Below are 13,079 nucleotides of genomic sequence, written 5' to 3'. Positions count from 1 at the left end.
CGTAAAAAATCTAGCCTGTACCTCATCGATACAGCAAATATGCATTGTAACAAGGTACATGTGTGTGCGTGTATGGTAATGCTAATGACATTAGGTAGACATCCGAATAGAGAAAGGGGTATCATGCCGATATTTCGATAGTTGGAATAGACCTGGGCGCTGCATTCTTACTCGAAAATCCTGTGTGCTTCTTGACGGCAACCCAGGGGTGCTGAAGCAGCTCACCAGCGCTTGGACGAGCTGAATGGTTGAGATCAAAAGTCTTGGTAAGGAAATCCTGAGCCTCTGAAGAGATATCCGATGGTATAGCAGGTTTCGCGGATTGACCGATCTGCACGAACGTCCATTAGAGCAAAACCAAGCCCCAAAAGAAACCACCAACCTTGAAAATCGCCTGCATCTGGGTCAGCTGCGCCCATGGATGTTCCCCAGTCAACATCTCCACAACCAAGCATCCCACACTCCATATATCGGCAGCCGAAGTATGAGCGGTTTGCTTCACGACCTCAGGTGCCATCCAAAAAACTGATCCTTGCAACGACGGGCGGTTCATTCTTTTTCCTGTGAGAAGATCTTACAAACACAAGCACACGCATGTCAACGGAACGCCAAGAAGCCGATATGAAACAACCATCTACTCACTACCATCAACTTTCTTTGAGATGCCAAAGTCTGAGATTTTGATGCCGCCTTTGTTGTCAACGAGGATGTTGGCACCTTTAATATCGCGATGTATGATGTCGCGTTCATGGAGATAGTTGAGGCCTTGCAAGATTTGTCGTACAAAGTTCTTGACGAGAGGTTCTTCAAAAGCGCCGTAGCTACGCAACAATGCAGTGACAGAACCTCCAGGAACATATTCCAGAAAGATGTTGAGAAAATCGTCGTCGACCGAGGAATCTTTTATTTTGTCCGAGGGTAAGTTTTTTGATGATTATTTGAAATAGCGTGGAATGCGCGGACTTACAGAGGTATTGGACAATATTTGGGTGAGATAGATCTTTGAGAAGGTCGATCTCTCGCTCTAACGCGCTGAGCATATTCTTCTTCCGCTCTTCATTTGGAGCTGAGCCCCTTGGCAGCTCGACTTGCTTCACAGCCATCAGGAGACCGTTTACAGCATCCATCCCGAGATAGACTTTTCCAAATGACCCTGCACCGATGAGTGCGCCTTTAATCCACTTGCCTAAAATAACTCAAGTTATCGCGCATACATTCGAAATTGTTTTGAGCTTACCACCGCAAGAGTTCATAGCCTGACCAGTCTCGTCTTCCTCCTCAACATCCTCACTCTCATCATCCTCGTCATCATCATCGTCCTCGAGCACAGCATCGCCCTCCGAAAAACCGATGACATCATCAATATCAGGCTCCACCTTTGTCCAGTCTTCAGCGCCCTCAACACCCATATCAACCGCCATACTCTGTCTCCGATTCTCCACTTCAGCAGTGATCTCATCCACGGTCAATAAACTGGCAGTATCCGACCGATCACGCTTGCTCCTCAATTCAGTCATGAAACTCATCCGTTTAGATGCATTCGAGTTCGACCTCGGACGGAGAGGACCTGTAAGGTCTTCCATAGACTCCGAAAGCGATATCGAAGGGAAGGTCACAGGAGGGAGTAATTGCGGTTTCGAATCGAGTGAAGAGAGCTTCTCAACATCATCTCCAGTCAGGATCACCGATCGTCCGTCCTCAGTAGATATCGATACTCGTGGAGGGTCCTCCCCGATCGAAGGTGCTGCCAAAGACCGGGTGTCTGGTATCGTCGAACTAGTAGAGATAGTAGAGTTCCGTTTGGAAGATATCGTCCGTGAGGGTGACATCGAGCGCTGTGCTGATCCTGAACCTTGCGTGCTCGTGCTGAATCGCGAAGGAAGAGGTGGCGTGAGGGATATTGTACTGTTCCTCTTCTCCCCGCTTACGCTCGAAGCCCGGAGCATCATGCTGTGCCGTGCATTCCGCAACATTTTCCTGTCTGTAAACGGGAAGTATTCCGTCAAGTGCGTCGTGATCAACTCGCTCGGCGGACGCTGGCCGAAGAAGTTGCGTAGCTTTGAAGGCTTCTTTCCGGAATTTACGGATGGGAGCGGGTGTTTCAGCTGGCCTTGAGTAGGCGATGCACCAGGGTCGAGAGCTTTTTCCGGGTCGCGCACGCCAAGGCCGCTGAGGACGCTGATCGTACTTGCCCGTTTGATCGCGCGTGCTTTCTGACCCTGCGAGTCATCAATGTTTAGGATCATGTCAGCATCAGGCTCGTGATCGGATTCGGACGGTCTTGGTTGGATGTTGGGAGAGGTGGGACTGATGTTCCTTGGAGGGTTCTCTCCGAATATTCGCTGCAGATCTTTAGAACGTTTTGTGCGCCCGCTTTTGCGGAGCGTTAGACCGCGTCCTTTGACTGGTTCATCAGAGGAGCTGTGGCATACTGCTAGAAGTTCTGCTTCGGAGAGTGGCTTGCCTGTCCATAAATGTCAGATTTCGAAACTTTCAAAGAGGGATGAATCAAACCCGAGTCGTTGGTCTCGTCCCACTCGAGGTATACGGACCACCCGTCTACGCTAAGTCCACCATCATCCGTCTCGACGCGGCTCATGACGTCATTCCTCCGCGCCGAGCCCACTTTGTCAGCTTTCTTGAGTACCTTCTCCATCACCTCTATACCGCCCGCACAATCAGCGACATCAACGGTATAAGACCGCTGTTCTTCTGGCATGGAAAACCTGACGAGTTTACGGCGGGGGGCATCCAATGTGGTATTATGAGCAGGAGGGTTGAAGGGACCGCGTCCGACTGCGAATGAAGGGGGTGACGATGATCCTGATGACGAACTTGATGTTTGCCCTTGGAACGACTCCACGATTGGGGAAAGCGCCAACCCATTCTGAGTGGGAGCCTGTAAAGATGCGGGAGCTTGTACAGACGCATACGGATGAGTACTCGTTCCAGTCGTGGAAGGCCTAGGAGGAAGCTTGGAATTGGAGGGATTAGGGGCAAGAGGTGAAGGAACGCCATTGAAGGAGATGTTCCTGTTGTGGGCAATGTTAATGGAACGTGGGGATGATCGTGAGCCCAAGGGAGAGGGTGATTTGATTGGGGACGGGCCTGATCGAGGATCTGGGGGGAGGCCAAAGGACCAGCTGTTGGATTGAGTAGGAGTTGTGAGCATGGTGGAGGGGGTGGGTGTGGGTGCTGGTGGGAGGGGTGAATTGGCATAGTTGGTTGCGTCTGCTTGGTTTGGAGTGCGGGTGCGTGGGCCGATGACTGGATGGAGATTGCGGGAGCTTGCGCGTGGAGGTTGAGGTGGTTGACCCCTTGGCGGGGGAGGAAGAGGTGGCAAGGAGGGGCGGGGAGTGTAGCTGTTTGGTGTGGTGGACTGGGGTGGCTGGCCGATTTGGGGAAGTGGGCGTATGGAGGGAGGGTTGCGTATGTCGCCAGACTGAGGTTCTCGAATGATGCGGGGAAGATCAGGGCGTCCTGAACTAGGAGACAGGACCAATGGAGCGGGCCTGTTGCTATCGAGACGCTTATGGGTGCGAGAAGTTGGTGATGAATCTCTAGAACTGGATACTTCTAGCGAGTTTGAGCGTGAGTGGGAGTGATCGGCGGCGTTTGTTCTGGGATATTCGAGGGGACGCATGTCAAGAGAGCCCAAGAAGGCCCTCGTATGGGCGATGGCAGACATGGAAGGGACTGTAGTGCGCTGTGAACATTTTATCCTTAAATTCTTGACGCCATTGACTATGCGAAGCCTGTCTCCGATACTGGCGATGCCCATTTCTTTGAGAGTGTCCTGGTCTAGCTCTAATAGTATATCACCGCGAATGTCATTATTCTTGAAGGTTGGGATATGTGTAGCACATTTATTATCAGCGAGCCATCGCGCGACGTGGGCGTCATTCCAGGTGCGCATGAAATCTGAAAATGATGTACCGTGTGGCGGGTCTAGGACGGAGGTAGATGACATTTGAGTTGGTGAAGTCAGTGTGATGAATGAGCGGGAGTTTGTGAGTTGATGATGATGTGAAGAGCGAGTAGGAGTTGAGGATTTAGAATGGAGAATGTCTAGTGTAGGCAGGTTACTGGCGGTAATGGCAGCCATCAAGTGAGGTGCTATTTCAAGGTGGGTGACCAGGTCCGTGCAACCAAAGTGTAACTGACCGGAGTAGCACTGACCAAGGACGTCGGGCAGTACTATGCGCGCCAGAGAACGTAGTTGAACGTACCGGCTGTGAAAGCGCTGTGTGTCACTCTTCGGTTTGTAAGATTGCCGTATGTGAAATACTCGAGGACTCGGTCAGCGCTATATTGCAATTGCAATGTCTACATATTGTGGCTGTGCGATCCACTATTGTCTCATTTTTTTTGTAGTATCTCTGACGGGGCCCGCATACATCAATTTGATCATACAATGGGAGTAAATCTTGGCACGATCGGGGTCTAGGTTGATAGTACCTGACATTACGTTGAAACCAAACGAACCAAGTTGATTCGGGGCAGTGCTCGGTCAGGACTCACCACCCCGTCAACTTAAATTTGTGTACTTACGCATATGGGAAACAGTTGCACGCCGTGCTTCCGGTCCCGCTTCGAACTCGCGTGGTTCGCGTATAACGTTCCTTTTCCCCTTCTTTTCCCTGCGAATACTGTTTCTTCTTGAAACCCCCAACTTCCAACTCAAAATAATATATTTTTCTCTTTCTTCGGTACAACATCTTCCTCCCCTCCTCCGCCCTGAAGTCCAAGATGCGGTTCCTAACCGCTCTGGCTTCCTCGCTATGTTTTTCTTCCTTTGCATTGGCTTCCCCTTATCGTCCAGACCTTACATCTTACAACCTCAATGTAAATCAATCAGCCCAGGACCCTACAGATTACTCTACCACAAGGTCAAATACCACCTACACCCCTTCCCCACAGAACTGGCGCTCAGTCCCCATGTACACCGTCCTAATGGATAAGTTTGCTGATGGTGACCCTACAAACAACCAGTACTTTAACTCTCCATACGAATGGGATTGGAGAGAGACACAACTCCGTTTCGGTGGCGACCTCGCAGGTTTAACCACAAAATTGGACTACATCCAAGGTATGGGCATGAAGGGTATATACCTCTCGGGTACAATATTCGTAAATATGATATGGCAAGCCGATAGTATGTCCATCTCTCTATTTCATTGACCACTCTTATTCACTTCCTTTAGGTTATTCTCCTCTCGACTTTTCCGTCTTGGATCCTCATTGGGGTACTATTGCTGATTGGGTAAACTTCATCGACACCGTGCACGCCCGCGGCATGTACATCATGTTGGATTTCACCATTGGCACTTTATCCGACCTTATCGGCTTCGAAGGGTATGATCACACTATCTAACCACTACACTCACTCACACCCAACATCACTCAGTTTTCTCAATGTCAGCGCCCCATTCTCTCTCGATGAATATGCTGCCATCTACAAAAACCCAAATTACCTTCCATGGGGATTCGAGGAGTACGTTGATTTTTCCGTAAGTAGTTATTTTAGTCTGCCTCGTGCCCGAACCCGGCTCAACCAAGTTCCCTTCCATCTCCTCCTAGGTCATCAATCAGCGTAACAACTCTTGTGTACTTCCTGTCTTTTGGCAAGATGATGGCACAATTCAGCCCGTCACAGGCTATGATGGTTGTTACGAGTCTGATTTTGATCAGTATGGTGATATGGAGGCCTTTGGTGTTCACCCGGATTGGCAGCGTGAACTTTCCAAATTCGCATCTGTCCAGGATCGTCTCCGTGAATGGAAGCCTTCCGTTATGGCCAAACTCACTACCTTTTCCTGCATGACCATCACAGCCCTTGATATCGATGCCATTCGTGTCGACAAGTCCACACAGCTCACCGTGGACGGTATGACCGATTGGGCAACAGCAACTCGAGCTTGCGCCACTAATCTTGGAAAGAAGAACTTTTATATCACCGGTGAAGTTACCGGCGGTGACACCTTTGGGTCCCTATACATGTCAGTTCCTCGCCACTTCACTCACCACTCACATCAATTCAATGCCTTTACAGGGGACGTGGTCGTACCCCGACTATGCTGCCGCCGGGATTCCTCCAGGCAGCCAACTTGACAGAAGCGGACAACCAGTATTTCTTGCGCTCACAGTCGGACAACGGCCTCGACGGCTACGCCTTCCATTACTCAATCTACCGCTCCCTCACCCGTTTCCTCGGAATGGACGGAAACTTGGCAGTAGCGTACGATCTTGACACCAACTTTATCACCGCTTGGAATGAAATGTTCGTGAACAACGACTTCTTGAATCCAAACACCGGCCAATTCGACCCGAAGCATTTGTTCGGAGCGAGCAATTTTGATGTTTTCCGCTGGCCCAGTTTGGCGAATGGCACATTGAGATCCGCCTTGGCCTCTTATATAGCATACCTGGTTATGCCAGGCGTTCCACTGGTAGGAGCTATACTCGAACGTTTTTCGCCGCAGTACTTACCCTTTTCAGGTCTACTATGGCGAGGAGCAGGGTTTCTATCTCTATGACTCCACAGCTTCAAACTATCTCTTCGGGTGGGTCACTAACGCCTTGAAGTCATTACTTTTCTCACTGCTACTTTAAGCCGTCAAGCTATGATGAGCAACAAGGCCTGGCAGCGCCACGGGTGCTACAAACTTGGATCCGCCCAGTACTTTAACATGCCGCTTGAGTCCGCCTTAACGGGATGTGATGACGATTGGAACTCGCTCGATCATTTTGATCCCACGATGGACATGCGTCTTCTCTTCAAACATTTCATGTACCTCCGAACAACCTACAATGCCCTCCAAGACGGCTATGACCTCGTACAGCGTGGAAACTGGACCTACTTTGTCGAATTCCCAGGTTCGAACAACACCGCAACCGAAATGGGCCTCTGGTCTGTGTCACGTGCGGGTATCCCGAACGTGCAAAACCTGACGGGGGGACACACCGATCAGATCTGGCTGTTGTACACCAACGAGAACAGCTCGCAGACGTTTTCGTACGATTGCAGCGGCCAGCTGTGGATATCCTCGCCGTATATAGCTGGGACGACGGTGAAGAATTTGCTTTCTCCGTATGAGAACTATACGCTCGCGAACTCGGGGTCGTCGTATTATGGTAATGGTACGGCACCCTGGTATGGCTGTCTCGAGTCGGTGAACATGAACACGTATGGCATGAAGGCTTTGGTCCCTATCGATGAGTGGGTCGCTCCTCCCCCTATGCTCACAAGGTTCCTACCTGGGCATGACGCGCGCATCGAAGTCACGCGGGGGCAAACGAATGCCACGGTTGTGGACATAGAACTGGAGTTCAATACGGCAATGTCGTGTGAAAACGTCACGGGGAGTTTATCCTTCAACATGACGTCTTCTGGCATCGGTGGGCAGCCTGTGCTCGACCTCAATTCGGTGGCGTGCAATACTGTCACAAATCCTGTCATGTCGCCCATTGTGGGAACTCCGTACTCACAGTGGTCGTGGTCTGGTACGTTGACCAATGTTACGGATGGGATTTTGGAGATTATCCTTAATAATCCGTCAACGCTCGATGGGACAATGTCTACTGGAGTATGTCTATTTTTTTTTCTGTATTATGTCGCGTTTTGCTCATGGTTTGTAGAGCATCGATCATCTGCTGCTGCGGAAGGGCGAAGCCAACAATGTCATGGTCTTCCCCGAGTCCGATTACGATAGCGCCGATTTCAAGTACACTGACGGCCAGTATACGTTCACACACCGTGCCTATGGGGCAGATATGTTCAGGTACTCGGGCAACTACGCACAGAGTTGGTCTAATTGGACGAACTGGGAGAATGTGACAACCATACCCACTGACATCCTTAGTAATCCTGATACTTTCTGGACGGGACAACATCTCATAGTACAATGTGAGTGCTCGTAGTGTTGCTACTTTTTCCTGGCGTTGACGGTGCGGTAGATTGGAGTAGTATGGCGACTACCGCCAGCGTCGTCGTGCATGCAGATCTGAACTATAAGCAGCAACGTCGCGTTCCCCAGTTCCTCGCTCGGGGTCCTTTCAATGACTGGGGTTATGACCAGGGTATCACCAATGAGATGAGCCTAATCGGCGATGGAACTTGGGAGCTCGAAATCATGGCTGCGTGGCCAACGTACCTGCAACTCAATGTATTCGGATATGATGACTACTACTACGGCGATGTCGACGCGGACGGCGTTATGGATCGGCTACCACCAAACAGCATTGCGCCCAACTACCTGAACCTTTCAGCGCCCCCTTATCCTGCGCTCGCATGGGCTCTCGTCGTTGATGATTCCACGTTGGCCTGGTCCCTTGAGCCTCGTGGCCAGGCTTCTGTGGGCGCCATCATGTACGGGCTTCTCTGCTCTATCTCCCTTATTACCGCCATTCTCGCAGTCTTCATTTTCATGTATACTTTCTACGGTATCCGCCATAACCGGTACGGTGTGAAGACGAATACCGGTGCAAGCAAGTATTTCCCTATCATCGGATCGCTCGGGAACAAGTCTACCGCGGATTTCAAAGAGAGCGTGACGCCGATCACGGAGAAGATCTTCGGGAGCAAGCCGAATGCGGAAATCATAGGATGGCCGGAGGATAAGACCAAGCGGCGCAAAGTCCTCATCGCCACGCTCGAGTATGAGATCATTGACTGGAAGCTCAAAGTCAAGATCGGAGGTCTTGGTGTGATGTCGTCGCTCATGGGAAAAGCCATGACGGACGTTGACTTGATCTGGGTCATTCCAAAAGTCAAGGATCTTGATTATCCCGCTGGTGAACCTGCAGAGCCTATCGAGGTTGTCATCTTCAATGAGCCTTACCTCATCGAAGTGGAGACGCACGTGTTGGACAATATCACCTATGTTATCCTTGACAGCCCCGTTTTCCGTGCACAGACCAAGTCAGACCCGTACCCAGCCCGCATGGACGATCTCAGTTCCGCCATCTTCTACTCTACATGGAACCAAGCCATCGCAACCACTATCCGCCGATTCCCCGTCGTCGACATATACCACGTCAATGATTACCACGGCGCGCTCGCTCCGATCTACCTCCTGCCCAAAGTAGTACCCGTCTGTCTCTCGCTGCACAATGCTGAGTTCCAGGGTCTATGGCCGCTCCGAACAAAGGAAGAAATGAAAGAAGTCTGCTCCGCGTTCAACATCAGCAAAGAGCACTGTACGAAATATGTCCAGTTCGGAAACACGTTTAACCTGCTCCACGCCGCTGCATCATTTATCAGCGTTCATCAAAAGAGTATCGGTGTCGCTGGTGTGTCGGACAAGTATGGGAAGCGCAGTTGGGCGCGGTACCCTGCTCTGTGGACCCTGAAGCATGTTGATTCGCTGCCCAATCCTGATCCTACGGATATTGCGGCTTTGGACGAGAATCCAGTGGTTATGCGTGATGTGCAGATTGATCAAGCTGCTGAGGCGCAGCGTCCGGAGATGAAGAGGCAGGCTCAGGAATGGGCGAATATTAAGCAGGATCCCAACTCAGATCTGTTTGTGTTCGTTGGTCGGTGGTCTAAGCAGAAAGGTGTCGATCTGATTGCGGATATCATGCCATCGCTGTGAGTCCGTTTTTTTAGATTTTATGGAACTCGGTTCTGATCAGACCTTTCGCAGCCTGGAGAAACGCCCTTCCATACAGTTGATTTGCGTCGGACCTGTCATCGATCTTTATGGTCGGTTCGCTGCGGAGAAACTTGCTCGGTTGATGGAGATGTACCCTGATCGTGTTTTCTCCAAACCGGAGTTTACTGCGTTGCCGCCTTATCTGTTTAGTGGTGCTGATTTTGCTCTGATTCCTTCCCGTGATGAACCGTTTGGATTGGTCGCTGTCGAATTCGGGAGGAAAGGTGCTCTTGGTGTTGGTAGTCGGCTCGGTGGTCTTGGGTTGATGCCTGGATGGGTGAGTGCCCAACACCATCTTTTTCGGACACGATCTGACAAGATTTTTGGTAGTGGTTCCCTGTGGAATCTACTTCGACAGCCCACATGTTGTCTCAGCTTTCAAAGACGATCAAGTTGGCGTTGAAATCCACGGAGGAAGAAAGAGCCATACTTCGTGCTCGGTCAGCCGTTCAGCGTTTCCCAGTCGTCGAATGGCGCCAGCGGATGGAAGATATGCACCGAAGGAGTATATTCGCCAGCCGAAGGATAGCTGGTTCAAATGCTTGGCGGGAGGCGGACTGCGGAGCTGTGCCCTCTCAACATGCGATTGCTGAAACAGAAGATTGGAACCCTGTAAATCAAGGACTACCTGTTCAACCTGACTGGGATGCCCAGAGTACCATGTCATCCCCGAGATTGATGCCTAGTTCTCCAGGACAGTGGAGTCAGGTTTCAACGCCTAACGATGAGAGCTTCTTGACGGCGCCACCTCGTTTCAACTTCAGCCGCGACTCTTCATATACATCGGACACTTCTGACGAGGAACACTCACGGCATAGTGTCGCGACTAGCAGTCGGCCTGGGTACAGTGACTTTTTGGAGAAAGCGAACAGGACAATTGCACAAGATCATCGAAATGCGCCAGATCCTTTCTTGAGTCCGACACCCCCTGCAAGGCCGTTTGGGTCACATTCTCGGGTGGCTTCGATGGAGTCTATTGGTAGCATTGTGGAAGAAAAGACCAACTCACCGTTGAACAAGTCTATTGCGGCGGTGCGTATCTCGACAATTTTGGTGACCACCATTATCTCATTCTCTCTTTTTAAAACATTTAGTTCACGGATTCCGATGGCGGCGTTGCCTCGGAGTTCGTACAGAAGCTGCAAGCGTTGAACTCGAATAACTCCAAGGGTGAACTCTCTATCGAGAAGTACCTCGTCAAGTCTGAGGAAGCCTTCTTTGAACGTGTGAGACGAGACAAGCTGTCCAGTGCAGCCAGTTACATTTCCTCGCACCGGGAGTCTATCTGGAGTATGCCTGGTACTCTCACGATCAACGAGCACTCTACACTTAATGAGCATTCACGTCCAACATGTAACTATACCCTTCTTGTGGACGTGAATCGTTACTGACGCCACGCGTACAGCCCCAAGAACACCTAGCTCTAACCCATTCAATCCAGAGCCAGAATTTGATGGTAACATGGTTGTCATGAACAGAATCCAAATTGCCATGGCTCGACAAATTGGAGGCTGGCCATTGTATACTCTCATCATTGCTCTCGGCCAGGTAAGACCTTTTGATTTTTGATCCTCATCCATTAGCTCACGTTTGTTCTCAAGATGCTTGCTGCAAACAGCTACCAGATGACCCTGCTCACTGGTCAAAACTACCAGAACAACCTCCAGCTATATGTTCTCAGCGCTGTATTCTTAGCTGCATCCTTCGTTTGGTATACGATGTTCCGCTTGAAGCCTTCTGTCTATGTTCTTTCTGCTCCCTGGCTCTTCTACGGCATAGCATTCTTTTTGATTGGCCTTCCCTCATTGTCGCCGAAACTTCAAGGGACTCATAGCATCTTGTCGGACATTGCCACTTGGTCATATGCTGTTGCTTCTGCTGCTGCTTTCATTTTCTTCGGTTTGAACTTTGGAGAGGAAGCGGTATGTCATTTCCTAGAGTCCTTTTGATGTAGCTGATTTTTGTTCTTTAGGGTGCCGCCACTGAAGTCTGGATCCTGCGCGCTTGCGTTGTGCAAGGTTCTCAACAGATCTGGATCGCTGCTCTGTGGTACTGGGGTAGCACATTGAATACTGCGACGCCTGGGAACACTACGCCTTGGTGGATTGTCATTGTCTTGTGGCCGCTCTCAATAATGTCGTTTGCGTTCGGATACTTGATGTTGTACGGACTGCCAGGTAAGTCCTATCCGAGTTATCGAGTAGGAGGATACCAACTATGAAACAGAGTACTACCGACAAACTCCTCCGAAAGTTCCAAACTTCCTCAGAACCCTCTTCCGAAGGAAACTAGTTCTTTGGTTAGTCTTTTCTTGCTTACGGTAAAGTTGATGATACTGATACTCCACACAAGGTTCCTCGCATCTGAAGTTTTACGTGATTATTGGCTCAGTGGGGTATGTTAGGTCCTGTGCTTTGACATCCTTATGTTCTAACATTATTGCAGCCCTACGGTCGCAACTGGAGTTTCCTGTGGAGTGTTCCAATCCCGAAGTGGGCGATCATGCTTCTCATCATCCTCTTTTTCATCGGTGTCTGGGCTCTCATGCTGTATATCCTCACGTCTTTGAGTAAGACGCACACTTGGTTGTTGCCCGTGTTCGCTGTCGGCCTCGGTGCTCCAAGATGGTGTCAGGTATGATCTTGTCAATGTTGTATCGATCTTCAGTCATCTAACATGTGTCGCAGACATTGTGGGGCACCTCGTCTCTTGCACTCTATATCCCGTGGGCCGGCTCAGGGGGACCGTACCTTGGTCTTTCCCTGTGGCTTTGGCTCGGCGTTTTGGACGCTATACAGGGTGTCGGTTTGGGAATGATTCTTTTGCAGACGTTGTCAAGATTACACGTCTGTGCCACGCTCGCTTTCGCTCAGGTCATTGGGTCTATCTGTGTCATGGCCGCCCGCGCAACTGCACCAAACCGCATCGGTCCAGGGAGCGTATTCCCTGATGTCGGAACATGGACTTTTCGCAGGGTCTCAAAGGCAGTCCGATGGCCTCCGCTCCATTTTGGATAGCGCTGATCTGCCAGATCGTCATTGTACTAGGTTACTTCTGGTTCTACCGCAAAGAACAACTTGGTGAGTCGTCGTGCAACTTGGCCGTGGAGAAACTTGATTTGGCTAATCACTGTTTACTTCAGCTCGACCATAATCACGCTATTGCTATTCACCGTTATCAATCATGCACATGCTAGAACCATCACTCCATTCAAGGACTTGCTTGTTTTCATGGACACTTTCATTCACTCGGGATTTTTTTGTTCGCTGTTGGATCATAGGTGCCATCTGAACTTTATACTCGCACATCACAGGTTATTGACACTTGGTCAACTAAAAAATCATTTTACATACTCTAACTCCAGTGCCTCATACAAGTGCACAATGTACTTCGAATATTTTTTATAGATCTGTGTTTTGGTGT

General features: G+C 50.2%; 2 protein-coding genes across 2 annotated transcripts; one reads left to right on the top strand and one right to left on the bottom strand.

Annotated features, from left to right (window-relative positions):
• Positions 1-121: 121 nt before the first annotated feature.
• BJ212DRAFT_1256743 (uncharacterized protein) lies at positions 122-4,105 on the bottom strand (the record flags this gene model as incomplete). The annotated part of the gene is made up of 6 exons (XM_041329811.1): positions 122-331; positions 383-573; positions 643-900; positions 968-1,186; positions 1,238-2,464; positions 2,515-4,105. 6 exons carry the CDS (start codon positions 4,103-4,105, stop codon positions 122-124), a joined length of 3,696 nt encoding a protein of 1,231 aa, XP_041200086.1.
• Positions 4,106-4,749: 644 nt separating this feature from the next.
• BJ212DRAFT_1294567 (glycoside hydrolase family 13/glycosyltransferase family 5 protein) lies at positions 4,750-12,809 on the top strand (the record flags this gene model as incomplete). The annotated part of the gene is made up of 21 exons (XM_041332217.1): positions 4,750-5,155; positions 5,205-5,355; positions 5,408-5,510; positions 5,581-5,999; positions 6,053-6,449; positions 6,499-6,563; positions 6,614-7,586; positions 7,639-7,906; positions 7,957-9,592; positions 9,648-9,933; positions 9,987-10,688; positions 10,751-11,009; positions 11,062-11,204; positions 11,258-11,578; positions 11,629-11,833; positions 11,883-11,955; positions 12,009-12,051; positions 12,102-12,290; positions 12,344-12,595; positions 12,631-12,736; positions 12,799-12,809. The coding sequence occupies 21 exons, from the start codon at positions 4,750-4,752 to the stop codon at positions 12,807-12,809; spliced, it is 7,008 nt and encodes a 2,335-aa protein (XP_041200085.1).
• Positions 12,810-13,079: the final 270 nt, after the last annotated feature.

This window comes from Suillus subaureus (genome assembly GCF_016647635.1).
Source record: "Suillus subaureus strain MN1 chromosome Unknown BJ212scaffold_1, whole genome shotgun sequence".
Classification (NCBI taxonomy): domain Eukaryota; kingdom Fungi; phylum Basidiomycota; class Agaricomycetes; order Boletales; family Suillaceae; genus Suillus; species Suillus subaureus.
Note: the sequence above shows the minus strand (reverse complement) of the source record. Positions and strands in the feature narration are given on the sequence as shown.